Source organism: Rhineura floridana, chromosome 6 (genome assembly GCF_030035675.1).
Source record: "Rhineura floridana isolate rRhiFlo1 chromosome 6, rRhiFlo1.hap2, whole genome shotgun sequence".
In the NCBI taxonomy this organism is placed as follows: Eukaryota; Metazoa; Chordata; class Lepidosauria; order Squamata; family Rhineuridae; genus Rhineura; species Rhineura floridana.
Genome location: NC_084485.1, coordinates 148,843,958 through 148,869,941, shown reverse-complemented (window position 1 = coordinate 148,869,941; position 25,984 = coordinate 148,843,958). Strand labels below are relative to the sequence as shown.

The window sequence follows — 25,984 nt, the reverse complement described above, 5'->3', positions numbered from 1 at the left end:
GTCCAAAATTTTTTGGCAGAACAGTAAATGGTCTCCTCCCCACCCATATGAGTGAAGGTGCATAGTACCAAAGACTACCAAAGTCATTTTGGCATCCGAGGCAGAAAATCCGCCAAGCACCTCTCCTTGGGAGTAAAACTACAATAGTAATAAATTAAATAACGAAACAGTTTGCTTCCCTTTCATGATATGCCAAACTAGGTGCCTGAAGCCTTTGCCCCACTCGGCCTTGTGGTAGGTCCAGCCCTGTCTGTGTGCTTTGGGAAGAGCTACTACTTTTTTCTTGTGATGCTTCCCTCCGTGTTGGTTTAAGAGAGGGTCAGATGGGAGACTCTTCTTTTCTATTACTTGCATTGGATTCTCATATTCTCTTCTCTTTCCCCCATTCCTGTGTTGGGTTAGTGCCCTGATCCATGGATCTTTGTACATAGCACATACTGCCATGCGAGGATCTCCACAGGCAGAGCATGGAAGCTGTGACAGGCAACACAAGGCCAACTGAGAAACAGGGAGTTACCTCATTCTTCATGCTATCAAAAAGATCTACTATTAAAGGCTGGATAGCTGGCAATCCTAAACAGAATCTCAAAATTTGGCAAGAACCATAAGGAAATAAATATTAGTTAAAAAAGAATGCTAGGTGGAAGTTGTTTCTTCTTCCTTGTACACTTTACTACCTCCCTCCCTCCCACATAAAAAGGATTCCCTCCCCCCAACCCTTTAAAACTCAAATTTTATTTAGAATATGTTCAGAGGGGCTTGGATACTTCATGTTCTCAATCTAGTATTTTCCTATTCTAACACACAAGGTCACAAACTTCTAACAAGAAACATTTTGATGACTGGCCCGGCGATATTTATAGTTTAATCATCACAATGGAAGAAAGTTAATCTATCCTAACGCATAAGCACTCGCCCGTTTGAAAGAGGAACTTTAGAGCGAGTGGGCGTATTCCATTCAGGACCTGTAGTGTTGAGACACTGAAGGGAACGAAGCTGAGTTGCACGCGTTTCAGTAATGGAAACACCGGGAAGCAGTAGCTCCGAGCATGGTGCAACGGGGGACGGCGCTTCATTGTTGGGGGGCTCCGGTTTGTCTGCTCAGGAGGAGGATGCCCCAAAGTGCGAGAGATGGGCGCTTCGAGAGAACTGGCTGGCTGTTCACCCTACGGTTAGTGTGGGCGGGACCAGGAAATCTCTGCTCCGTTGGTTTGCCACATCCCAGAAGGTTTTTGCCAAAATCTGACAGATCAAATTGAGTAAAATAAGTAAAAATATATTTTACAAAAAACAAATCGGCGGCAGTTTGGTTAAGCTCTTTTTCTCGGCCGTTTGTTAAAACACACACAACACGTAAAGAGATTATGAAATAACTGTTTTATTGCATACTGTACCAAGATTATCCGTGGCTGATCTTAAAGAATAGCTGGAAGCGAGCGCTTCTGCTCCGAAAGTGTATTGTATAATATTATCATTCACACTGTACAGTATAAAACTATTTTCACTCTTCCTGGAGTTAATATTATGAGGAGCGGTATATAAATGCCCTTAAATAAATAGAATGAAAAACAACAGGACTCTGCCTACAGGCTTACAATGTAAATAAGACGCATGGGGGAAAGGAAAGGGGGGGTACTGTACCTCTGGCTATATTCAAAGTGCAGTGCTGGCTTTTAAATGTTTTTCAACCTGCAGCAAATAATGTGAAAATAATTCCCTTCCCCACTTGTTGTTGTTGTTGATAATGACAACAATTTGCTAATGGAAGTTGGAAGGGAGAGTGTCCTTGACCATTCTTCTGATGATATATGATGCTATACCTTTGGTGATGGTCTTGCTGTGCTGTGCCAGGTGAAACTACAACCTCCGATGTATGGTCCTGGGAGTGGATACATAATGAATCCACCAGCAATAATGGATTGTGTGTTAAGGACTATGTGCCTGGTCCTAGAGAGATCAAAGGAATGATAAAGTTGGCACAGCGTTATGTAGTCTCTCACCATAAGTACATAAGTACCTATTAATTCTGCTGTGCTGCATCTATCACTATGCCAGGTGCCATACAAGAATTAAAGGGGAGATGCTCCTACATAGAGGCTTACAATTTAGGCTGCATTCACACTGTATCTAAGAAGCTATTGCTACCTCTTATTTACCAGTGTGTGTTCATTTCAAGGGAAATTTGTCTCTGAATCCAGCACCTTAGCCAATTAGCCACAGACTATTGTATAGTTGGGTATTTTGCCTTAAGGCTCCAGAGCAAGGAGTGCATATTTGGCTCTTCTTTATTTTATTATTTATTTATTGCATTTGTATACCACCCCATAGCCAAAGCTCTCTGGGCGGTTTACAACAATCTTACCTTTTGGAATCTATTTCTGGCACCTTGTGTTTCCCCTTGGCCCAGAGTGGGTGACCAGGTTTAAGGGGTGGTGGCAGTCTACCGATGTTGCAGGGCTGGTGTTGGTCTAACTCAGCCCTGGTAAGGGAGGCACAGGTTATGCCCGACTGGGATCAATTGCCCTGGGCTGGGGAGTTGACCCCCACCCCCCCGGTTAGAATGTTGAGCATTCTTGACAAGTGTGATAAATTACATCACTATCCTTAAATATGGGGGTTGGGCCCTCCCCTTGGCAGTACTCTGTATCTTTGGTGGCACATTCACACACACGAGTGATTGCTGTGTGTTGTGTAGCTCAAGTGATGTTATATGTATGTGTGACCCAGTTCAATTGTCTCACAACGAAACCTTTCAAACAAAACCAAGCTTATTGGATTTAGGTAGCTTTCTATCCTTGACTGCCCTTGAATTCTGTAATGCACTGGTGCAAGCTGCTGTCTTTGGACTAGAGATGAAATTACTATAATACTGAACTGAAAACCCAAGAATGTTCAAAGTATTCCATATGTTAACAGCAAAGTATTCCATATGTTAATATCTGCAAGATAGGTCAGCGTTATTCCCATATTGTAGATGGCAAGCTGAGAAGAATAGTGGCTTGCCAAAGAGCACCTAAAGAGTTAACGGCTGAGACATATTAAACCTCACAATTTTCACTCAGTGATTTTCAGTCAGTGACTCTTGAGTTTTCTCTGGGAGAAGTTCAATAATGGTTTATGAGCTTCCCTGAAAGACAGCTTGCTCAGTGCTACAGATCTTTCCTTGCAGTGTTGGGCATGTGCGTAGTGCATGATATAGGTTAATTTGCTTAGCTGGCACACAGACACCTTTTCAACTGAGCATGAATTCTAGAACCTAGAACATCCCCCCCCAATCCCTTGCAATGAGTAGGGGTTCGTTGTCAGACAAGTTGATATGGAATGGGTGTCCTAAACAGTGATAGTCTGAAAATGGCTAGTGTACATGAATGGGTAGCAGTGGTAGATAGCTCAGTGAAAACATAACAAGCTACCTTACACTGAATCAGACCATTTGGTCCATCTGCCTTAGGACTATACTGACTGGCAGTGACCCTCCAGGCTTTCAGACAGAGAACATTCCCAGCCCTATCTGGAGATGCTGAGGATTAAACTTGGGACCTTCTGTATGCAAAGCAGATGCATTAGCACTGGGCTGTGGCTCTTCCCCAGGTGAATCCCATGTTAGAGATCATTAAGAAAAGAATTGAAAATAAAACTGCCGTAATGCCTTTATGCAAAACTATGGTACAGCCGCATATGGAATACTATGTACAGTTCTGGTTCCACTTCTCAAACAAAGGATATTGTAGAGCTGAAAAAGGGTGCAGAAAAAAAAGCCACCAAAATTATTTGAGCAGTTCCCCTACAAGGAGAGACTTGTCTGGGGCTTTTTAGTTTAGAAAGAAGGTGAGTAAGGTCGCACACAATAGAAGTGTATAAAATTATGTGTGATGTGGAGAAAGTGGATTGTTACGTGCCTTCCACTCGATTACAACTTATGGCAACCCTATGAATCATCGACCTCCAAAAGCATCTGTCGTGGACTACCCTGTTCAGATCTTGTAAGTTCAGGTCTGTGACTTCCTTTATGGAATCAATCCATCTCTTGTTTGGCCTTTCTCTTTTTCTACTCCCTTCTGTTTTTTTCCAGCATTATGGTATTTTCTAATGAATCATGTCTTCTCATTATATCTCCACAGTATGATCACCTCAGTTTCATCATTTTAGCTTTTAGTGATAGTTCTGGTTTAATTTGTTCTAACACCCAATTATTTGTCTTTTTTTGTAGTCCATGGTATCCACAAAGCTCTCTTCCAATACCACATTCCAAATAAGTGAATAGACATTTTTCTCATAATATTAGGAATCATTAAATGAAGCTGAATGGTGGGAGATTAGGACAGACAAGAGGAAGTATTTCTTCACACAGTGCATACTTAAACTATGGAATTTGTTCCCACAAGAGGCAGTGATGGCACAAGTTTGGATGAGTGTAAAAGAGGTTTAGACAAATTCATAGGGGCAAGGTTATCAGTGGCTACTAGCCATGATAGCTGTATATTGCCTCCAGTATCAGAGGACATATGCCACTGAATACTACCACTTAGTGTAGAAAAACAGTGAGAGAGAGCTATTGCTCTCATGTCCTGTTTGTGGGCTTATGTTCTTAACTAATCTGAATCTTCCTTTGCAAATGCCTCTTTAGATTCAGGCTGTAATTCTTCTTATGAAGCCCTTCAGACTTCAGTGGTTTTTGGGCATGAAAGCAATATTCAGGATTGGAGCAGAAAGTGTCTGTGAAGTATCAGAAAGCTCCTGGTTCAACTCAAAAATGTCTAAGAATTTTAAAGCAATAATTTTTAATAGACTAACTTTAATTTTAAGTGTAGGAATGTGAAGTTTTACAGGACCTTCTTCAATTGTTCACTGTGTGAGTTGGGTCAACAATCACATTTTTTTTTGTCAGGATGCAAAACTCCATGATCTGATGTGATTTAACCCCCTTAGGAGTTTGGCATGTTAAAAGAGAGCTTATTTTGCAGGTTGTATAACACTAACAATTGGAGTTTTAGGAAAGTATTAGCTTGATCAAGTTTATAAAAGGCTAATCTTTACAAATCAAATATTTAGCTTTTTGGCTTTCCATTTTTAAAAATAGAAAGAAAGTATCAGGCTATATACATGAATCGCAGCATTACACTGTGCCAGATATAGGTGAAACTTGCAACATGTCCCTAGCAGTATCACTAATTGATATTTTCATAACATCAGCAGTGTGTGTCAGGTACTCTGGGGCTTAAACCAGGAACCTCATAGGCAGAAGCTGGGTCTTAATGTGGCAATCTGCCCTAAACTGTGTGTTCAGGCCAGAAGGAAATAACATTCTCCTCTATAACTGGCAGGCAGTAGAAAGCCACTGCACTGGGGATGGGGAGCCTCTGGTCCTCCCAGATGTTGTTGGACTACAACTTCCATCATCCCTGACCATGCTGGCTGAGGCTGATGGTGCCTGGAGCCCAACAGCATCTGGAAGGTCATAGGTTTCCCATCCCTGCTCTGGATTAAGCAGGCCTGGTACAAAGAATAGGAGCCTGGCCTTCTGGCCTTGGCAGGTAAACAGAGCAGCATCTCCTGCCTGTTACACTTCTGGTTCCAGCTGAAGCCAATGTGGCATAGTGGTTAGAGTGTTGGACAAGACCCAAGGAGATCCAAGTTCAAATCTCCACTGAGCCACAAAGCACACTGGGTGACTTTGGACCAGTCGCTATCTCTCAGCCTAATCTAACTCACAGGGTTATTGTGAAGATAAAATAAAAGGGAGAAACAACCCCGTATGCGCCTTGAGCTCCTTGGAGGAAAGGCAGGATATAAATGTAACAAGTAAATAGCTCTGACTCTAACTCAAATCCCCAGTTCCAGCAATGGAAATTCCAATTTTGGATTCAGGTACAACTGCCCGCCACCCCATTCCTGTGTCAGGTGCTGGCTAAAACACAAATGTAAAGCAGTCCCTGCCTAGAAGGCTTAGGACAGAACTAGCACTGTTCTACAAACAAACAGCATTGCTAAATCGTTTTTTCCCCTCTCCTGCATGCTCAACTACATCTTTTGGAGAACAGTTTTATTGGCATTTTAAAAACGCAACCCGCAAATCTTTTAACAGACTTTTTTAGCAGTAAATCCTTTAACAGGCCTGAAAGAATTTGTGTGTTGTGCTTTTTTTGGGTTTCTGCCAAAAGTCCCTGGAGTCGATGGGAAAACACGTCCCAAAAATTGTGGGTAAAATTCTGCTTGGGTTTTGTTGCATGCAATGTGGTCTCCCCTTTCTCTGCCCCCCCCAAGAACTTTCACATCCATTGCTTACTATTGTCTATTTCAGCTCACACGGATGATGTCATTGGATGTGGCTGACAGCAGTTGTGTGTATGCTGCTTTCCTAGTGTACTTAGATCTCTTAGAAGGTAAGTTAGTGGAGGTACCTTCAAGAGCAGACTTCATGTATTGTAAGAAATCCTTGGACTTTTGCAAGCATGGGTTGAGCCTGTGTGCACTTCTGAATGTGGATCTCACACACTTGCCCCATCTTTAGCCCTCCTGACCACCATGTATTGGATGTTACCGTGCCCACATACACGAAACCCAGCACATACATAGATTCCGTCCTATCCAGTATGCATAAGGTGGAGGCTGTACCAGACGTGCTCTGCGTACTATGTGCCTGCGCAGAATCACGTCTGCCAATCTGACAAGCGCTACTTTTTGTGTACATGTGCAAATTCTTTCTCATACAACTATCTCTGCACGTATGTGCACACACACACCATGGCCATTGTGGTGTAGTGGATAAAGTATTAGAATAGTACCACAGGGAACCTGGCACATGTCCCTATTCATCCATGAAGCTCACTGGGTGGCCTTGGGTAAAGCACTATCTCTCAAACTAACCTGCTTCAGAAGTTTGTTGTGAGAATCAAAGCAGATAACGCCATGTTCCCCTGGAGGAAAAGTGAGATGCAAATATGATTAATGCGTAAATACCCTTTAGGCATGTAGCATAATAATCCTCTTCAGGTGATCCCCTCCTCGTGCAACTGATTGGAAGGGGGGAAAGCACTCTCTGGCCCCACCCCTTGCTTCACCGTGACTGTTCCCACAGTCTTCCATGTATTGGGGACTGAACTTCTGCAGCTGGGAGCCTGCTTTAGTCGTTTAGGCTCCCCACATGACTTAGAACCCTGATCTTCCAGCATTCTAAATTGCACAGGGTGTGGAGAACTACTTGACCAGAAAGAGTATCCATGCACTTCCTGTAATTGTGTACAGGGAAATAACACCTAAGTAGGGCTAATGATAATTGAATATGTTACTATTGTTTGTTTGTTTCACAATATTTATATACTGCTTGATTGTAATAAACTCCTAAGCAGTTTACAAAAGAATTAAAACATTAACATTATCAATAAAATACAGTTAAAAGCAAGCATTTGAAAACATTCCCAAGATAATTTAAATCAACTGTAATAGAAAGAGATTAAAACACATGTTAGTATTCCACATGTCTGAATAGGCTTGACTAAATAAGAATGTTGTAAGCAGGCACCAAAAAGAGCCTGATATCAATAGGCAGGGAGTTCCAAAGTGTAGATGCTGCCACCACTAAAAGATCAATTTCTTACAAGAGCAGAACTAGTATTATTGGCATCTGTAACACTATTAGCTCTGCTGATCACCTATTAGGTAGAGCAGTGTGCAGGCATGGAGGTCCTGAAATGGAAGGATTAATTACTTTATGTTTCCAGGTCCAATTCTAAGTGCTGGTTTAAACCCATAAAGTTGTACATGGCTTGGGACTCCAGTGCTTGACAGAATGCCTCTCCTGTCAGGAACCTGTCTGTACCCTAACATTAGCATCTAAGAGAGGGTGATGACTAGAGTCAGGGTCTTTTCAGTAGTGGCCTCCTCTGTTTATGGAATGCTCTTCCCATTGAGACTTGCCTTTTGCTGAGAGAATCATCTTTTTGGTGGCAGGTTAAGACTTCCTTATACTTTTAGACATTTTGGGGGATGTGATGAATTGTTTTAGAATATCGCCCTTGTTTAAATGGTTATTGCTCGATGTCACGCTTTTAGGATGGGGTGGTTTTATTACAGACTCTGCTTGTTCTGTTTTTAACTTTTGTATCCCTTATTGCTGCAAGACGCCTTGAGCCTTCCTTTAGAAAAAGGTGTTTAAGAAATCTGTCAACCAAACATTATTTTTGATTTAAGTTCATTCTCTTTTCTGTTACTGCCTCTGATACACCCTTCAGTTAGAAAGTGGCATGAGGTGTCCTATGTTGGTCTTGCCGAATTCCAGCTTGTGTGTCTTCACGGGTGCGTGGGAGAAGCAGAGGGCTTACAAGTGGTGGTGCCAATTCCTATCCATGTGTCATTCAGCCATGAGAGGTAAGCAAGGATCCACAGAGGGTTTGGTTTTGAGTTTATTGTAGCCAAACTGAACAGAGGATGGCAATGCTCGGGGCAGTTTTTATGCTGCAATCTTGTGTGGCAAAGGCTGGTGCAACCACAGAAGCTGCCTTTGAAGGCTGGTTAAAAACTTTGGCTGGTTCAGAATATGGCACACTGCCTATTAACCAGGACTCGCTCAGTGGAACACAACTTGCCCGTCTTACAAGAAATTTTTATCAGCTGCCAGCTTGTTTCCAAGTACAATTTAGAGTGCTGATGTTGACTGTAAAACGCTTAGCGGCCTGGGACCCAGGATATCCTGAAGGGCCCCTCTCTTTCATTTGAATCTGTTATTTGAAGCCCCATCCCCACTTTGGAGATTTGGTAGATATTCCCAGAGGTATTCATCTGGCGCCATCTGTCTTGTCATTTAGAAAGGAAATTAAAACCGTTTTATTGTTTGGACCGTTGCTGATTCAAGTATGAAGACTGTTCTGCTGCTTTATTGTCATTTTCTTTTGTATTTCATATTATTGTAGGATTGTATTGGGGTTGTTGTAAGCAACCTCTTACTAAAAGCAAACTTGGAGACCTATTGAGATAGAAAGCCCATGGTATATTTAATAAATAAGAAACCAGAGAGCATGCTAATTAATATTTCCAGTAGGGACCAAACAGCGGGGGAAGGTGACATGCAGACATGTAACATGGCCTCCCACCCCACACATCCCACAATCCCATCCGATACTATCTCATGAGTTTAATTATGAAATAACATTGTATACATTTGTGAAATTAACGCCCAGACCCACAGTTGGGCTTTCCTACCATGCCCCCAAACTCCACCCTTTGCGTTTACCGTTTACCATAACAAAGCTTGCTAGCTATTTTGCAAGTTTTTGGTTTGTCCCAATAATGTATTATCGTGTTGCTGTTTTCATCTATTTATTTAATCATAATGAAATAACACTTTATAACCATTTTCTAAAATTATGCCCTTTAAATCAATGGTCAGAAGGCTTGGGGGTTGTTGGAACTTCTTTGTTTTTTACTAGAGAAACCCCAAGATCTATCAGCCAGGGTCAGGTGCAAAAGGTGTACAGTTAAAATTAAAAACAAAACAAAACAGGGCACTTCTGAGCCGAAGAGTTTGTTTTCAGTACTAAAACTGTACTAAACTCAGTCCTTTCACCCGCAAGTACACTCCTGTTTAGCTCATTCCAGCAGCCTAATTTAGGTGGGGAAAGTCATTTTTGTTTTTGCTGCTGTTAAACAATTTGGAGTCGGAAATCTTTGCTGATCATCTGCAAATCACTCAGAGATCTACCAGTAGATCCTGATCTACCTTTCATCCATCTCTAAGTCATTTGCTGACCTTTTCTAGGCTTCAGGGACTCCTCCTCCATTTGCTCACTCCCCCTCCCTTCCTCAAGGTTAGTCTTTTTCCCTTTGGGGCACCTGGTGGCACAGAAAGGGACTGCAGTCCCTTGTGCTGCTGGTTATCACCACTTTGCTACAATTTTGCAACCATGCGCATGGAGCACCCACAATAGCCCTTGAAATGTTATGGGTGCTAAAAGACAAGGTGGAGTTCGGCCATTCCTAGTCACAGATAGTGCTCTTTTGGTCTGTGTAGTTCCTTGCTCCTTAATAACTAATGTATGCAAAATAGTATTTAATAATACAGACTAAATTATGCAAAATAAGAGCAGTTATTTGAACGTGCATCATATATACAGGTTGTAACATTCAGCTTTTCTCAACACATCATTTGGGTTGCCATGATTGTCTCCCACCTCTTCTCATCTGTTGTGGTGAAGTGGCTTCCAGGTGTGCTGTACAGCCAGAGAAGGAGAGAGGGGCAGGTGACTGGGCTGTAGAAAGAATGGTATGGGTGGGGTGAAGGATCCAGAGCTAGCTTGTCTCCTGCCTTACTGGGAGGTTTAAAGGGTTGTGTCCGGGTTGCAAGTTGATAATAAAAAGGAATAATAAATTCTCCAGATGCTGATTTCTGGACTCAGTGCCAATTTCTGTATTGGTAGAGTACAACAGCAGAGTTATGAAACTACACACACAGTGTAGAAACTGCCTTCATACGCATCAGGGAAAAGTTGATTTCCAGATTGGTGTTGGGTTTCATCAGTGACATGGGAAAAGAATACAAAATCCTAATTCCTTGGTAGACAAATCTGTTTTGAAAGGTGTTTTATTACTGGACATACGATGTCACATACATATATCCTCCTATTTCAGTAAGCTTTTCATTCATGTCATTTCTATAAATCTGGTGGTGACGCTGTTTGCTCTGTCTTTGGTACCCAGCTAAAAGATTATAGAATCATAGAATCATAGAGTTGGAAGGGGCTGTGAGGCGTCCTTCCCTGGCTCTCCCTGTCAGGTTCCTACCTGCTCGTGGTTACTGCCTGTCACTAGGCACCACCAGGGACTCCACCAGTCCGGACTGTCCTTTTTTATTGTTTCTCTCCCCGCTCTAGCACAGATCTCAACAGATCACCCTGCTAGGCAACCACCAGTCACGTCCTAATACTAGTATTCCCAGAGACTCTGAATACTGGTATTGTTATTCTCTTCACCGCTGCCACCATTTGTTACAGTTCCCCTTCAGCCTTGGTCATTACCTTACCCTCCCTTCTGGTCTGTGAAACCCCAGCCAAGGATCAGGCCTTTGGTAAACCAAATTAAGTATTTATTAAAGATAACAAAGCTAACAAGATTAACAAGATTTCTTCTTAAGGCACATAAGCATATGGTTTTACTCAATACTAATCCGAACTCCACCCCCCTCCTTCTCCACGCTCTCCTGACAAACCACTCTCTCAAACCCCACTCTTTCTCTTCTCCCCCCAGATTCCACTCTCACTCTTCCTTTTATACTGTCAGCCATTTTAAACATTCAGCCAATCATCCAGCATTCTACTGCCCATTCACTCCCCCTTCTTCTTTCATTCCACTTACCATGTATCTCCTATACAAACAACACTTACCCTGTTTACACTAATAGAGGAACATCACATGGGCCTTGTAGGCCATCGAGTCCAACCCCCTGCTCACAGCAGGAAATCCAGAGCTAGAGCATCTCCCGCAGATAGCTGTCCAGCCTCTGCTTGAAGACATCCAGCGAAGGGGATCCCACCACCTCCCTAGGCAGTCGGTTCCATTGCCTAACCACCCTTACTGTCAAGAAGTTCCTTCTAATGTCCAATCTGAATCTACGCTCCTGCAACTTAAAACCATTAGACCTAGCCCTACCCTCTGGGGCAGCAGAGAACAAATCTGTACCCTCCTCTATGTGACAGCCCTTCAGGTACTTAAAGAGTGCAATCATGTCACCCCTCAGCCTTCTCTTCACCAGACTGAACATGCCAAGTTCCTTCAACCTTTCCTCATAAGACTTGTTCTCCATACCGGCTATCATCCTCGTCGCCCTCTTCTTAACCTGCTCTAACTTGTCTATATCTTTCTTAAAATGAGGCGCCCAGAACTGAACGCAGTATTCCAGATGAGGCCTGACTAATGCAGAATATAGTGGGACTATTACTTCCCTCGACCTGGGAACTATAACTCTGTTTATGCAGCCCAAAACCGCGTTTGCCTTTTTTGCCGCAGCATCACACTGCTGCATCACACACATTTTTGGGATGGCAAAGGGTGAATGAATTACATTGATAGTAGGTCCAGTTGGCAACCAGCCTTTCCAATAGGGCAAACATGCCATGTATGATGTCTCTTAAGCCTGCTCTGCCTATGTTTGGTTCCTAGCTTCCAAATGACTCCACAAGATCTTGTGCCCAGTTCTCCCGTGTGCCTGCAATAGGACTTCCACATAGCAAGTTGTGGACAGCACCTTAAATGCGAACAGTAAACACATTTACCAAGTGTAGAACCTTATGTAACTAGTGCACAAGTAGGAAGACTAAAGGAGGGGAAGGGGAATGGAACAGAATGGAATAACATGGGTGTGGCTGATTGGTTGGAATCCCTGAATTGTAGCATTTTATGGCAGGTCCCACTTGTCTTCCCATATTCCCCAAAGTAAGATTCTGGCATAGAATGTGGATTCATGAGAATCTGATAGCCAGTCTATAAAGTTCTGAAAAATCATGTAGTACAGCTTGTATGTGACTATGTCACTTAACAGTGCAGGTGACAGTTTGAATCCTCTCCAGACATTGAATCATGTCAGCCCTCTGTGAATCATGGGAGCCTTCCGACTGAGCCAATCATGTCTGAGGACAGTGTTGCACATTATGGCATTGAGGGGGCAGGGCTAGTCCTACACATTCCCACTGGTCCCTTCACACATTAAAAAATGAATGCCTGAATAGGGCTAATGTGATGGGCCAGTTCACATGTTTGTCTATGTAAGTATGTGTCCTAATTTGGCTTGGATAGCTGACATGGAGAGTATTGTGCAAATAGTCCTTTTATTTGTTTACACCTGCTCAATTCAAATGCTCTGTTATGCACCTGTAATGATGATCTCTACCACCACCACCAGGGGCAAACTTAGCAATTCTTCATGTTTCAGAAATGGAACAAGCCCTCCAAAATGTTGTAGTAACTAACTATCTATCCTGGGTCAGGCTCTCATCATGAGCTACAGCGCACAGAATGAAAGACACTAGACATGATTCAGTGGGCACTCATGGAGGGGAAAACAAGAATGGGTTTGGTATTCTGAAAGCATCCAGAGGGAGGAGTTTTTCATGAACCTTCCCAAGGCTGGAGATATGCAGCCCAGACCTGTTCATGAGACATTCTGCTCTAGTGTTTTTCAGGTCAGGCTGAATCCTCAGCGTCTGTGTTGAAAAGTGAACCAACACCTCATCAATGCCACAAATGGCCTTCATGAATGATTAATATTTAAAAGCAAATTTCAAACACTTTTTTAAGGAGAGAGGAAATAAAAGTTACAATAACACTGACATGTTATTTTGGCAGTGTTTAGATTATATGAGCTCATCACTCCAGCTGCCCAGTAGCTGTCAGCAGAAAGCTTTGAAATACTCATAGTAATAAACGGAACATTTCAGACTAACTTTATCATTGGCTCTTAGCAAACACAGTTTTTAACTTTGCTTATATGACTGTTTAGCACCAAAAATTTGTTCCACATTGCACACTTAGTTTTGCAGTTTTCTTGCACTGATGTCCAATTTAAGCACTTCAGTAATAGTTTAGGGCTGAAATCCTATACACATGTGTTAGGGAGTAAATCTCATTGACATCAGTTTGACTCGCTGGTATGCATGTGCTGAAAATGACTAATTGTCATAATAGGCCTTTTCAATTGGGTTTGTGTAGTCAGATGTATATTTATGGGCCGGCTGATGCAGATCTTCAGAAGTTCAGAAGAAAAAGTGTTGAAAAGTATCAGTGGGGTTATGTCTCTATCTGCCCATCTGGTATTTTCATATTTGGCCCTACAGTGCTTTTGAAGTAGAAAATTCTCTTGGCAAATGTGAGTTATTCTATCAACCTGACACATAGCTTATCAACATCCCCATTCATGGCAGATGTGTTACACAATGCCTTCAGTGTAACTGCGGATGACGAGCTTCACAGTCAGATTCCCTTCCCTGTTCCTTTCACAAATAACTTCTGTAGAAGTCCAGCTAATCAGGAATTCTGTATGATGTCCCCAACAATGCTGCCTTGAGGCATCGGAAGTGCTGACTTCCTTAATTCCCAGAGAGTTATCCTCTTACTCTCTAAATCATATTCCAATACAGAGTAGATACATGTTACTATTTCAGACGAAGTAGCTGTTGCATCTTTGGTACCAGCTCCCTGCATATTTGAGTAAGAATATGTCCCCTTAGAACCCACTTGCTATCTTTCAGTTCTTTCGCTTCACTCTGTGCATTCAGTACAATTGCTTTGGAGTGCAGAAGATGTGGAGGCAGCAAGCTCTGCTCCCATCTTCCTTCGCTGCCTTTGGGGAGCCTGGTAAGATTGGAGAGGGGCTCCGAACCTTCCCACACAGCTTGCTTGAGGAAATGCCTTTAACCTCTTTCATCATGGGGACCACCTGATGGCACAATGCAGGCCCCTGGTGGCTGATGGACCTCACTTTTGTCACCAAATCAGAATCTTGCCTGCCATGGGGAATTCTACATGACCACTGCAGCAAAGAAAGTTGCCTTACATAGAGTCAGACCGTCCGTCCATCTAGCTCAGTATTGTCTACTGGCTGATTGGCGGTGGCTCTCCAGGATATCAGACTGGGGTCTCTACCTGGAGATGCCGCAAAGGAACATGGGACCTTAAGCATGGAAGGCATTTGCTTTACCACTGAGCCATGGCCCTTCCCCCAAAGAAGCATCTCCCTTCCTGTGTGCATTCCTCTCTGCAATTCAACAAAACAGCTTTCACAATCCCTCAATGTTTAGAGAAGAGGGGCAGGAAGGCTGAGATATTCCCCACACACAGACACCTCTGTTTTAACCCTTGCTTGGAAGCAGCATACCAGTTGCTGCCCTTTGACTTAATAGTGTGCAGCTGCCTAGTGGGTAATTTCCATGTTGAAGGCTAATTGGCAGTCACCGTAGGAGAGGAGTAGAGTGGTGAGGAATGAGAGGGTACATTGAGCTGCTTGCTGCCACCCTTTTGCAAGATTCTACATTGGCAAAGTGGCAATCTCTCTAGTTACCAGAAGCACTTGTGGGAAGGTGATAATTGTATTGTATTGTTTAATATGGTCATAGACCAAACAAAGTGATAATGGACAGAGGAGGGAAAAAATACGGGAAACCTGCAAAAGGTGCAAGGGTCTGTATTCCGTGCTGCGTGATGATGTTCTGATGCATTTTGAGCAGCAGGGAGAAAAAACAACTTGAATCTGAAGTATTTTAATTTTATGGACAGCCATTTTGTGTACTTTACCTTCTAACTACAGATTATTCTTATTCTTATTACTGCAACTTTTTGAATACTGTATTTGATGGCCCTGCATGATAGTTTATTTTGGCTGTTTATTTTACTGGCAGATACATTTTTATATAAAATGAATGTTTATTCGTAAAATGAATGTTTTTGCTGGGTTCATAGAGTAAAAAGAGCATTAACATTTCAAATTCTCTCTTACAGTTTTTCTCCTGATAAAGAGAGAATCAAAATGTGTTTTGAATACTCAAAATGTATTGGCTGGAAAACTCCGGATGCTAGAAATATGATTCATTCCAGGACCATTGCACTGGGGGGGGGGATTCTTCCTTGGGGACACATCTCAAGTGCAAGGAACTCTATTCAGGCACCCCGCTTAACGTTGCCCCACTTAACGTTGCCTCACTATAACGTACATGCGCCATTCGTCCCTATACCCCGCTTAACGTTCACGCGCTTCGCAATAACTTGTACTTTATTGGCATGACACCACTGCCATCTAGTGGTGATTGCGTGCAGTACAACTGAAGATAATTGCTTCACTTAAAGGTTATTTTCGCTTAAAGTATACTCTCTTGTCCCATTGCATACGTTAAAGCGGGGTATGCCTGTATATTTACAATAGTCCCATTGCATTTGAGAATTGCTGCTGGAAACGTGCCCCCAGGAAGAGGTTTTCTCTCCCTGAAAGGGATTAGGCCTGGAATAAATCATATTTCTAAAACCTGGCTTTTTCTGCTCTTTTTTGCCTGTCAGTGGCTCTAGCCCTGTTTTTGTGGTTAGTTCACATTTTTTTATCATTCTGTTACATGGAATACATACACTTGCACCACTTTTGCGTTTGAGATGGTGCTGCCCTCTTTGGGTTGTATCCAGCCCTGCTGCTCTGCTCCTCTCCTCTGAAGCTCCCAGCACACCCTATAAATCTGCTCCAGAGGGTTGTAGCAGATTTTGGGGGCACGCAGGGAGAAGAAAGAAGGGGGAAGTCCCATTGCACAAGTTGAACTCCACTCATGCAGTGTTGGTTACAACCCTTTGTGATCAACAAGGGGGCTCAGACTTCTGGATAGTCGTGCTTTTGTGTAACTCCAGTAATTTCAGGGGGACGAGACATGAATAGAACATATTTTATGTGATCACTTGCAGTGTCAATTACGTGAAAGGATCTTGATAAAATACCTTTGTTTATGGGTCCAGTGATAAGATGTATAATACTGTTTTTGCAAGCACAGATTGCATGGTGTTGTGATAGGAACTGCCAAGCAGCTGGAAAAGCTATAGGTCTTCTGTACCATCCTTATCCTATGGTCCCATTCGCATATCACAATGAGCCATAAACCATGGCTTACTGTGAATGCATAGTGTGCTAGTGCATGCTGCCTGTTCACTACTGCTTCGCTCCTCCACTAGTGCGAGCAGGTGCAACAAATCACAAACGTTGGCTTACTGTGTCATCTAAACCAGGATCATGGCTTTTTTCTTCCCAAACACACCACCGTCAGCAAGCCAAGGACAATCCTTGGCTTCTGATCACGGTTTATTTAGGGAGAAACAAACCACAACTCTGAGTTCACAGAGCAGGGTAAGCCAAGGTTCATGATGTGCCCCCTCACCACGGATATGTGCTGTGTTGCCCCTCCCACTTGAGAAAATGCAGTCCTTGAAGAGGAAAGGCTCCCCACCCCTGTTCTAAAGCATGGGTATCCAGCACAAGTGTCATAGGCAGGAGACATTTATGACAGCCCTGGCATCGGGGCCCTGTGTGGGCCTGGCTCAGTGCCATAGAATGAGGCTCAGGCCTTCAATCCTGCCTGTCCACCGCATGCTACATTACTTCCTGATCACTCACTGGCTCAGCGAACCAAAGGCAAAATAATACAAGGAAAACCTTACTGAATAGAGCTAAAGACCGCTTTGGTCCAACATCCTGTTTCTAACAGGGCAACCAGATCCTTTCAGAAAACCCAAAACAAGGTATGAAGACACCAGCCCTCCCTTGTTGTTCCTCCCCTGCAACTGTGTCTGAGTCTGGAGGTTCCACTTAGCTATTGTGGCACAACCTAACCCTTTGTGCATTTGTCTCATCTCCTTCCAAACCCATCTAAACCTGTGGCCGTTGACACCACAATCATACCAAAAGGGTGCTGCATATGTCCTTTAGCGCACTGTGGCTCCACCTTATTACTTTTGACTTGTGGCATGTTAGTGTTGCCAGAGTTCTTCCTTTTTTCAGCCAGGGCTCCAATGTAATGAAAATGTAACAGCTGAATCCTGTTCCCAGCATAGAGGCACAGGGGTGGGAAAAACTGCATCTATTGCATTCGTACCATTCATGCACAGGAGCTCTACCAGAAAAAGAAAACAGGTGGCAATCTTCCAGAAAAACTGGCAGAGGCAGCATTGGGCTTCTTTGATAGCAAAAGCATACAAAATTTTCCTACATTTTTAGATACACAAAACTGAGCTACTAACTTGGTCTGGTTGCTCAGATTGGCTTCATGTGAAATTTAAATGAAATAGGTAAACCTTCCAATTGTGTTTTTTTTTTCTTTCAGAATGAGGCAGATCATGAAGAGAGCATGTACTGTGCAGGATAAGCCTGATTCTCCACCCTCCATGACTCTGGCTATAGTTGAATCGGACTCCACGATAGTCTACTATAAACTGACAGATGGCTTTGTAACCCCAGACCCTCCTGACGATATTGAAGACATGGACGATATGCAGTGGAGAAAGAAAAGAAAGAGGTCTTTGAGACGATAGGGAGATAGACTATTGCGTCAGTTCTGGACTGCATCAAATCTCTAAACCAGTCTGGAACTGTATATATGTGAATTATAAGGTGCCATTGGGAGTTGAACATCTGCTCTGAAAATCCTTCTAAGGCCTGAGAATTGTAAAATTGGGACATCACAGATGTCGAGGACCAATTCAAGAATCTGTTCTCTCCTCATCAGGAAGTTCAAGCTTGTAGGCTGTGTTTGAAAAGGCGAATTTTTGGAACGAAACAAAATTCCATCCTTAGTTCCTGACCCAGTCATTGTCCCAAAGGCACCTAAGAGCACTTAGTTTTATAAACTTTTCATTTTTTCAGCAAATTCCTTTGTGCATGTCATTATAAAGTAATCACAGCACCTGCTATTATTAAATTGCTTGATTGCAACATTCAGCAGAGCTTGCTGTACCCACGCTTCCACCCACCCTTTTGGTTCAGATGTGCTGCAGCTGGAAAAAGATGACTTCACTCCTGACTGCTGCTACTGCCAAAGCTCCGAAAGGCTTGGTGGTAGCCCTCTAGAAGTGAAGGTGAATTTATTTTATGTTGCACATTTAAGTGTTTGAAGCACTTCACATACAGTATCTCATTGGTTTTTACAATAGTTATACAACTCTGCAAGGTAGGCCCATGCTGTTATGCCCACGTTGCATTCGAAGGAACTGTGAATGGCAATGGCTTGCTTAAGGTTACCCCCTGAATTATTGTCTAAGGTGAGATTTGGAGCAGGCATTTCCTGGCTTGCATGCTTAGGCCCAAACTATGGGCACTTTCAGAGGGGCTGCTCATTCGCACAGAATTTGTTTTTATCCTGCACTGACTTACCCCATCACCACACATTTTGCTGTTAGAAAAGTAAGGAAAGTGATTAAAAAGTGCAGGATAATGGCCAGTAGCTGGCAACGTGCGCACCTATCGGGATGAATACTCAACAAACAAACAACATTATATAACCTTTGTGTAAATGTATTGGCATGAAGGCTCAATAAATAGTCCACTCTGGAAGCTCCCTGTAAGTTATACACCCACACATGTCATGGTAGTGCAGAGGCCCCTTTAGAACAAGAAAATCTGCTTCCTGTGAGTGCTTTAGGCAGTGCAAAACTGGAAGGGCTGAGAAGGCTCTGACCCTTTTCCCAGCTTCAGATCTTCCTCTGCCCCACCCTGCAGCTTTTTCCCTTGCAGGATTTCAAATGGCCAACTTGTAGTTTGGGCCTTCATCACCGCCCCACCTCTCAGTTCAGTAATGATTAAAACAGTTCATTACTTCCTGGTGACGATTTCTGTACCAAACATTTGCTATATAACTGAATAAGTGGATGCGGGTAGAATTCGTTGGAGGTTCTTAAAATCATAATTCCTCTTGCACCTGGTTAGCAACCAAATTCTCTGGTTCCATATTTTGACCTCAGTAATGGTCCGAGGCCACTGACATTGATTCTGAATCACACAGATAATGGGCTCTTTAGCCTCCCCCCCTTTTTTATGGAATGAGTAGCAAAAAAGGCTTTGGTAGAACCCACCCCCCTTACAGTTACAGCACTCGCTTCAAGACACAGATAAAATACTCTAACTCCCTTCTTGCCTCATTTGAGCGGCAGCCGAGAATCTGTCACTTATGACCTTTTCTTCCCAGAGCTATAAGCTTGAGGCAAATATGGGGCAGAACGTGATAGAGCCTCTGCTGCTGTTCATATTGGGACAACTGGCTTAAACAGCCCTTTGCCTCTGTCTCTGTTTACTTGGAAGAAAGTGGTAAGATGCATAATAAGGGGATGTGTCTTTAGAGGCAGTGACCTCCAGTTCCCTATGCCCATCCTAAGATTTTATTATAGGGCCCCTCCCAATGTCCTTTTTATTGTGCATTCATGATTATTTGTGCTCATAATGGTGTTGGGGCAGTTATCCGCAGTCCTATTTTCAATAATGTTTGCGTTTGCAAAGGTTTCAGGGTGGACGTTTTCCATCAGTGCATGTGCCATAGCTTCCTGCTGAAATCCTGTAACTTTTCATCCCACAAATGGTCCGAGGGTGTTGTTGTTTTGTCCCGCTTTAGTTGCACTATAGCACAAGAGTGCCCCTCCAGATGGCAACGATGTGGCAACACTGGGGAAGCACAGAACAACTAATAAAGCGGAATGATGGATGGATGGTCCAGTATAAATCCACCACTAATGCACTGTTATTGCACTGATGAAATATTACAGATACCCCCCCCCAAAAAAAAACCAGTCTGGAGGGGCCTATAATGTGCCCTTTGTGTGTTTTCTCTTTGAACAGATGTTTATCTTTAATGATTCTCCTAACAGTGTGAATTAAATTCCTGGCTTACTCAGGCCTGGTCTAGGACCTGATTTGTCAAATTCTAACAACAGTCATGTCAGTCCATTTCTAAATTAAGATCCTGGATAATATCAAGTAGAGCAGCCTTCCCAACCTGGTGTCCTCCAGGTTTGCACTACAACTCCCATCAGTCCCAGCCAGTATATTCAATGAACAGGGATGATGGGAGTTTGTTAAAAAAAAAAAAAAATCTAGAGGACACCAGATTGGGGAAGTCTAAGTAGAGAGTCAGGTGCCTCTGTCTCTTCTTATCTTCAAGAATTCTTCTCTTCAATTCTCTCTCTCTTCAAACATTCTTATGATGGCTGTTACTGCTTTTTAAATGTATCTCAGAGTCACTTGCTGTTCTTTTGCAAGGTTTGTCTTGGAAGTAGCTTATGCAATTCATGTTTTTTAAAAAGTCCATTAAAAATTCTCATGTGGCCAAGGACCACACAGGCGTATTTTCAGCACAAAGACCACTTATGTTATGATTTCAGAAGCAGATAGTAATCCAAGGGAAGACTTGGAGCTAGGGAATTAGAATACACATTTTTCTCAGCTATATGAATTCAAGTCTGCTAGGCTGCAGCAAAATGCCATTCAGGGGTTGGCAAGTTGCAGTAAATATTTTAAAAGTCTCTTTGTCTTTCTCACCAGGTCATTTAAGGAACCTGATATTCCAATTTTTTTTAAAGTAATTGTTCAACTTCAAAGTTGCAGAGAGATTTTAAAAATGCATTGTGGAAAACATCTGTAATATAATCCCTGGAGATCTATTCTTCACACTTTTTGGAGACATCTGCAATGCCATAATGCACCTTGAACTTGCTATTCATCATGAGATAACATCCACACAATTTTCACATTAAGTATCAGTGGAGAATTAGGACATCCTAAATAGTACAAAGACATAGAGAAAATGGTGAATTTGTGCCAAATGTTGAACTAGGACGTGCTCGCAAAAAGAAAAATATGGGTCTCTTGCTGCAAGGTGGGTCCTGGGTCTGAAATGCTTTACTGCTTTAGAGAGGCCTGGCCTGCCTTCAGCTTTGTGTGGACTCTTATTATTATTGCTATTATTGTTCATTACATAGTTTGCCCAAATGTTTTAAATTTATCGAGCATGAGCGCACTCTTGAGATCTCACAACAGTTAAAGCGTGTGTTCAGTGATCTACAGGAAGGGCTGTAGCTCAGTGGTAGAGCACATGCTGTGCATGGACAAGTCCCAGGTTCAATCCCTGACATCCCCAGATTAGAGTCGGAAACTTTGGAGAGGCAACTGTTGATCAGTGTTGACAACGCTGTCTTAGATGGACCAATGGTCTGAATTAATATAAATCCTATATTCCTGTATGTACTGTTGCTTAAAATGAATATGTACTCTTGATGAATCGGACAGAGGCCCACCGAGTCCAGAATACAGAAAACTAGGCAGTAGGTAGTCCATCAAAAATTGCCCAGAGTAGATCTCAGTCTACCTTTTGTGCATTATTTTAGTAATTAAGGGAATTGCAATAATGAAATATTTCAGTGCATGCTTTGTGGATGGAGCAGGGATTCTGGTACACGAAAATTAAGTATCAAAGAAGGAACGGGAGGGAGGGGCTTCATTTAAAATAGTGTCTTGTGCATGTGGTACTGATCTCCATTATGCATAAGTACATCTGTGCTTTTTTTCAGTTGCAGACACACTTGGATGAAACGGATTATCTAGATCCATACCAATCGGGTTTCAGGACTGGACATGGAACTGAAACAGCCTTGGTCGCTCTGGTCGATGATATGAGGAGGGCACTGGATAGGGGAGAATTCACCTTCCTTGTCCTCCTGGATCTCTCAGCGGCTTTCGATACCGTAGATCACGGTATCCTTTTAGATCGCCTGGAGAGTTTGGGATTGGGAGGCACGGTTTTACGGTGGTTCCACTCCTTTCTCTCTGATAGGTGCCAACAGGTAGCATTGGGTGATGAGGTTTCAGACCCTTGGCCTCTCAATTGTGGTGTGCCACAGGGCTCTATCCTCTCTCCCATGCTATTTAACATCTATGTAAAGCCGCTGGGAGAGATCATCAGGAGATTTGGGCTGCGGTGTCACCAATATGCGGATGACACTCAGCTCTATCTCTCATTTAAATCTTCACTGGAGAGGGCTGTGGAGACCATGTCCAAGTGCCTGGAATCCGTGAGTGGATGGATGGGCAGGAACAGGTTGAAGTTGAACCCTGATAAGACCGAGGTACTACTTGTGGGAGACAAGGGAGGGTTAGGAGATGTTGACCTGGTGTTTGATGGGGTGAAGTTACCCCTACAGGACCAGGTCCGCAGCCTCGGGGTTGTTCTTGATTCCAGGCTGTCCATGGAGGCTCAGATTTCGGCTGTGAGCCGGGCAACTTGGTATCAATTACACCTTATACGTAGGCTGCAACCCTACCTCCCTGTTCAACAGCTCCCGCTCGTGGTACATGCCCTGGTCACCTCTCGATTGGACTACTGTAATGCGCTCTATGTGGGGTTACCCTTGAAAACGACCCAGAAATTACAACTTGTACAGAATGCAGCAGCGCACTTACTTACCAACAGCCGCCACCGGGACCACATTACGCCAGTATTATTTGATCTACACTGGCTGCCGGTTGTTTTCCGGGCCCGATTCAAGGTGTTGGTATTAACCTTTAAAACCCTATACGGTTTCGGCCCAGCTTACCTGAAAGAGCGCCTCCACCGCCACCACCTATGCCACCCAACTAGATCAGCCACACAAGGCCTTCTCTCAATCCCGCCAACCAAAACAGTTAGGTTGGTGGGTACTAGGGAGAGAGCCTTTTCTGTGGTGGCCCCCACTCTCTGGAACTCCCTCCCATGTGATCTTCGACATGCCCCTTCCCTAGATGTATTCCGCAAGGCCCTAAAGACGTGGCTATTTCAACAGGCCTTTGAGGTCCTTGGGAGGGGTAAATCTCCATGATTTTGTCATCTATCGTATGCTGCTAATATAATTGTTTTTATATGTATTGATGACTGTCCAGTATTTTTATCTATTGTTATTAATGTGACTGCATCTGATATTATTGTATTTTATCTCTTTTAATGTACGTCGCCTAGAGTGGCTATTTGCCAGATAGGCAACAAACAAATTAAATATTATTATTATTATTATTTCAATCCAGGTTTAAGCTGCCTACCTCCATTTCCCCTATTATATAAAGCAGTGATTCTCAAACGGTGCACCCAGGCACACTGGTGCGCCCCAAGAGGTGGCTAGGTGTGCCTCAAATATTATGAAAGTATATTTTAAAAATGAGAAGAAACACATTTGTATAGGGTAAGTAATAGTTTTCTATAGTTTAAGTTATTTTTATTCATAGTTTAAATATATATTAATATATTTTTAATTTTGTATACGAAGTGCGCCAGAAATTTTTTATATGTTTTACAGTGCGCCGCGAACCAAAAAAGTTTGAGAACCACTGATATAAAGCAACGATTGTTATTGGAATTTTGCTGAGCATCTATGGGTTTCTGCATCCCCAGAAAAACTGCTGAAGCTATCCTGTGTTAAAAAGTAGCTTGCTCCATGCTGCATCTGGCTACAATCCTTGTGTATTATGGACTCTGCTGTTAAGTCCATAAAATAATCTCACTCTCTACTTGGCTGCTGAGCAGTAGCTGAACCATCACACTATAAGCTGCTAAACCTCAGCGTGGGTATGTGTAAGGAAACCAAAGAGCTTAAGTTTCTTTTAAATGACGACTGTAGTACAATGTTTGTGTTGGATTTTTATTTTCACTCCACATCAGAGCCTATAGAGCAACTTCCTTTGCCATTTCCCTCGCTGTCAGGAAAATATTATAGTCAGTTGCAAAATTCTTTACTTTGTGATGTTTTTCATTTTCCCCTCTAGGGCTTTAGATATGAAGAAATAGGTTAATTCAGAGTGGCGGCTTCTTAAAAATCTCCTGAACTACTGCCTCAGATCTCATTCATGTAAAAATTGCTTCATGTGTTAAACGCTACCATGGCAAAATGGGCTTGGTTAACTGATGTTCCTATATATTAGTGTATATATGGTAAGTGCTGGTTGTTTAGAGTATACATGGTAAGTGGTGAAAGAGGAGGGGGAGTGAATGGGCAGTAGAATGCTTGATGATTGGCTGAATGTTTAAGATGGCTGACAGTATAAATGAAAGGATGACAGGTAAATCTGGGGAATGTGAGGTGGTGAATTGTGGAATCTGGGGGGAGAAGAGAAAGAGTGGATTGCTTGGTGGGGTTTGAGAGAGTTGTTTGCCAGGAGAGAGTGATGAAGGAGGGGGGTGGAGTTCAGATTAGTATTGAGTAAAACCATATGCTTATGTGCCTTAAGAAGAAATCTTGTTAATCTTGTTAGCTTTGTTATCTTTAATAAATACTTAATTTGGTTTACCAAAGGCCTGATCCTTGGCTGGAGTTTCACAGACCAGAAGGGAGGGTAAGGTAATGACCAAGGCTGAAGGGAACTGTAACAAATGGTGGCAGCGGTGAAGAGAATAACAATACCAGTATTCAGAGTCTCTGGGAATACTAGTATTGGGACGTTACTGGTGGTTGCCTAGCAGGGGGATCTGTTGAGATCTGTGCTAGAGCGGATAGGTAAACCATAAGAGAGTGCGGTCCGGACTGGTGGAGTCCCTGGTGGTGCCTAGAGACGGGCAGTAACCACGCGCAGGTAGGAACCTGACAGGGAGAGCCAGGGAAGGACGCATCACATGTGGTGTCAGTAGCGGTGGGATACGAACAACAGAGAATCCAGATACGAATACTAGAGAATCCAGAACAGTGGTGTGGCAAACAGAAATAACAAAACAAGATTTCTTGTGAGAGTGACTGGCAAAGAGTGTGTGGCAAAGAGTGAGTGAACTCAAACACCATGGCTGAATACATAAAAATGAAAAGAGAGGAGCTGGTGGAGAAGTGCATAACATTCAATTTACCTCACGAGGGTAAAGGGGTAGATGAATTGAGGGTAGCACTTATAGGATTTGCTACTGCCCAGCAAAAACAACCTGTCAGGGAAGAGACCCCAGAAGGATATTTAAGCAATCCCCCTTATATAGAGTACTTGAGAGAGAAGTTAAGATGGGAGGCTGAGGAAAAAGACAAGCAGAAGGAGTTGGAAGCTGAGAGATTGAAGATGGAAGCTGAGAGATTGCAGAGAAGGAAAAACAGAGGGAGTTGGAAATTGAGAGAATGAGATTGGGGTTTGAGGAGAGGGAGAAGCAACGAGCATTGGATGCTGAATTACAAGTAGAAAAGTTAAAATTTGATAGAGAGAAATTTCACTCTGAGGAAACAAGGAAAGACAGAGATGGAGCAAAAATAAAAATTACTCCAAAGGACTTTGCTGTCTATGAGCCTGGTCAAGATCCTCAAATTTACCTCAGCACCTTTGAAAAAGCAGCTCAGTTGTGGGGGCTACCTGAAGATAAATACATGCAGTATTTATCAAACCTGATTAAAGGGGAATTGGCTGAGGTATACCAATATTTCCCCTCAGACAGGCCCGTCACCTATGCTGAATTCAAAGAAGCAGTGTTTAAAAGATTCAGACTGGGGCCTGATTATTTTA

General features: G+C 42.9%; 1 protein-coding gene across 5 annotated transcripts; it reads left to right on the top strand.

The window, feature by feature from the left end:
* Positions 1–965: 965 nt before the first annotated feature.
* On the top strand, positions 966–24,698 carry TSEN15 (tRNA splicing endonuclease subunit 15). 5 transcript variants are annotated; one of them, XM_061634055.1, is made up of 6 exons: positions 966–1,171; positions 6,302–6,383; positions 8,232–8,367; positions 17,832–18,582; positions 23,546–23,700; positions 23,815–24,698. In XM_061634055.1, exons 1-4 carry the CDS (start codon positions 1,019–1,021, stop codon positions 18,037–18,039), a joined length of 579 nt encoding a protein of 192 aa, XP_061490039.1. In that variant the 5' UTR covers positions 966–1,018; the 3' UTR covers positions 18,040–18,582; positions 23,546–23,700; positions 23,815–24,698. The 5 variants fall into 5 exon arrangements, with proteins under 5 accessions (XP_061490039.1, XP_061490038.1, XP_061490037.1 ...); XM_061634054.1 differs by having other exon boundaries at positions 17,832–21,368; XM_061634053.1 differs by having other exon boundaries at positions 17,832–23,700.
* The last annotated feature ends 1,286 nt before the right edge of the window (positions 24,699–25,984 follow it).